The sequence below is a fragment of the Austrofundulus limnaeus genome, unplaced genomic scaffold (genome assembly GCF_001266775.1).
Source record: "Austrofundulus limnaeus strain Quisiro unplaced genomic scaffold, Austrofundulus_limnaeus-1.0 Scaffold1773, whole genome shotgun sequence".
Lineage (NCBI taxonomy): Eukaryota > Metazoa > Chordata > Actinopteri > Cyprinodontiformes > Rivulidae > Austrofundulus > Austrofundulus limnaeus.
In genome coordinates, this window is record NW_013954175.1 from 45,527 (window position 1) to 47,399 (window position 1,873).

The 1,873-nt window shown below is 35.6% G+C and overlaps 1 protein-coding gene across 1 annotated transcript in view; it reads right to left on the bottom strand.

Moving 5' to 3' along the window:
- The window catches only part of igf2r (insulin-like growth factor 2 receptor), a gene marked incomplete at its 5' end in the record, with an annotated part of 61,258 nt that overhangs the window by 41,297 nt on the left and 18,088 nt on the right, over window positions 1-1,873 (bottom strand). Inside the window, 3 exon segments of the mRNA XM_014033569.1 lie at window positions 985-1,086; window positions 1,176-1,271; window positions 1,357-1,533. Of these exon segments, the coding sequence (XP_013889023.1) occupies window positions 985-1,086; window positions 1,176-1,271; window positions 1,357-1,533 (375 nt within the window).

Genomic DNA, 1,873 nt, shown 5'->3' on the forward strand with positions numbered 1-1,873 from the left:
ACATACATATTGAACAAAAAAATAATAATAAATAAATAAATAAATAAATAAATAAATAAATAAATAAAACAGTAATGGAAATACATTACTTTGCATTACTTAGTAAACTATACCCAAAATGGATAGCTGATGCTACTAAACCATATGCTTAGAACACAATCAATCCATCATCATAAATGAACATAAAACAAACCAAGTGGCAAGAAAAATAAAACATCCGGAAACCTTTCTGAAATTTCCCCAACAAAAAAAAAGTTAAGTGATTGGATTTCAGCTGGTAAACATTCCAACATGAGATGTCTCTGTACAGAACTGAAGAAAGTTTTATGCAGAAAAAGAGAAGACTGTATTTAAGTCTGTCATTGACCATGATAGAATAAACACTGGTTATAAAATCCCAACCAAGTGTTAAATCTGCAGCTTTATTCTGCACAATCTGCAATTCATCCAGGTCTTTTCTTGAGGCACTAGACCAGATAACAGAGAGCAGTTAAAGTTACATAAAACTAAAACTTGCACCATTAATTTCCTAACACCAGGAGACATGAAATGAGTATTACAACTAATTATTGAAAATTTTCTACTCATTTTAAATTACAATTTTCTCAATGTGTGCTGACAAAGATAGTGTTTGTTTGATAAAACTCACAACAGTTTGACTTCTTTAACTTTATGTATTTGCTGTTTACTTAAAGAAATATTCATCCTTGATTGACCATAAACTACATCTCCCATAATGCATGTCAGAATTCACGGTCAGAAAGTGGAAGAGTTCAGAATTTAAGACTTACCACAACTCAGTCAGTAAAACTCTTACTTTTACTTTTAATAGTATTTCTGTGTTACTTATTCCACATTTAGTCAGTTGTCCATGTCAGAGTTTGTAAGGAGATGTGTTAAAATGCTGTTTCTATGCAGGAAATACCAGGTAGAGCTCAATTAGTGTTAGCAGTGATCAGAATACCATAAATGTCTGTGTCTTACTAGGAAGTCTTTGCCATTAGCGGTTGTTTTATATCCATCTTTGTCGGCCAAATGCAGAAGGTTGAACTCAAAACCAGAGTCTGGGTCCACAACAGAACAGGTCTGAAACATCCAGAATGGTTAATTATAAAAACTATTTGTTAATGTAGATCTTTATTGTAAAAAAGATGTAAAAGATAGTTTGAACTCACATTGTTTTTGGTGGTTTTGATGGAACAGGCTGCTCTGGTCTCCCACTTGAAGTTGGCAGTGCAGTTCTGGTTCATCAGGAACTGCGGGCCCATAGACTGAAGAGCGCAGAGCACAAACAGGTTGAGTGATCCACGGAGAACCTCCAGCGTTAAACTGTATTTAAACACCACATTTACTCACGGTTGTTCCTCTGGAGCAGACCAGGTGGATCCGAGTCGTGTAGGAGAGTGTTCGGCCTTCTGACGTGCAAGCAGAACCGTCGGTGAACTCCAGCAGCAGCCGGTCCTGTCCCTCTATGATGGGTCCTCGTTTGGACACCCCCATGTTACTGACCGACACCACCTCCTTTGGAGAACCCTGAGGACAGAAGATTTGATTTAATACTGACTGATAAATGGGTTTAAAACTAAATCCCTACAAAAAAAACATGAAATAAAGTTCACAAACCTGTTAAAAATGATATATGTATAAAACCAATCTGACTGATCATGATTTTAAGAGCATTCACAATTACCGTATTTATTCGTGTATAATACGATCTCATGTATAATACGACCTCATGTATAATACGATCTCATGTATAATACGATCTCATGTATAATACAACCCTCCCCACCTTTTTTTGAACTTAAAAAGCATATAAAATTTAATCCTCAAACTACCTCCAATTTCATCCAGACTTCAAGATTTTTCAGCC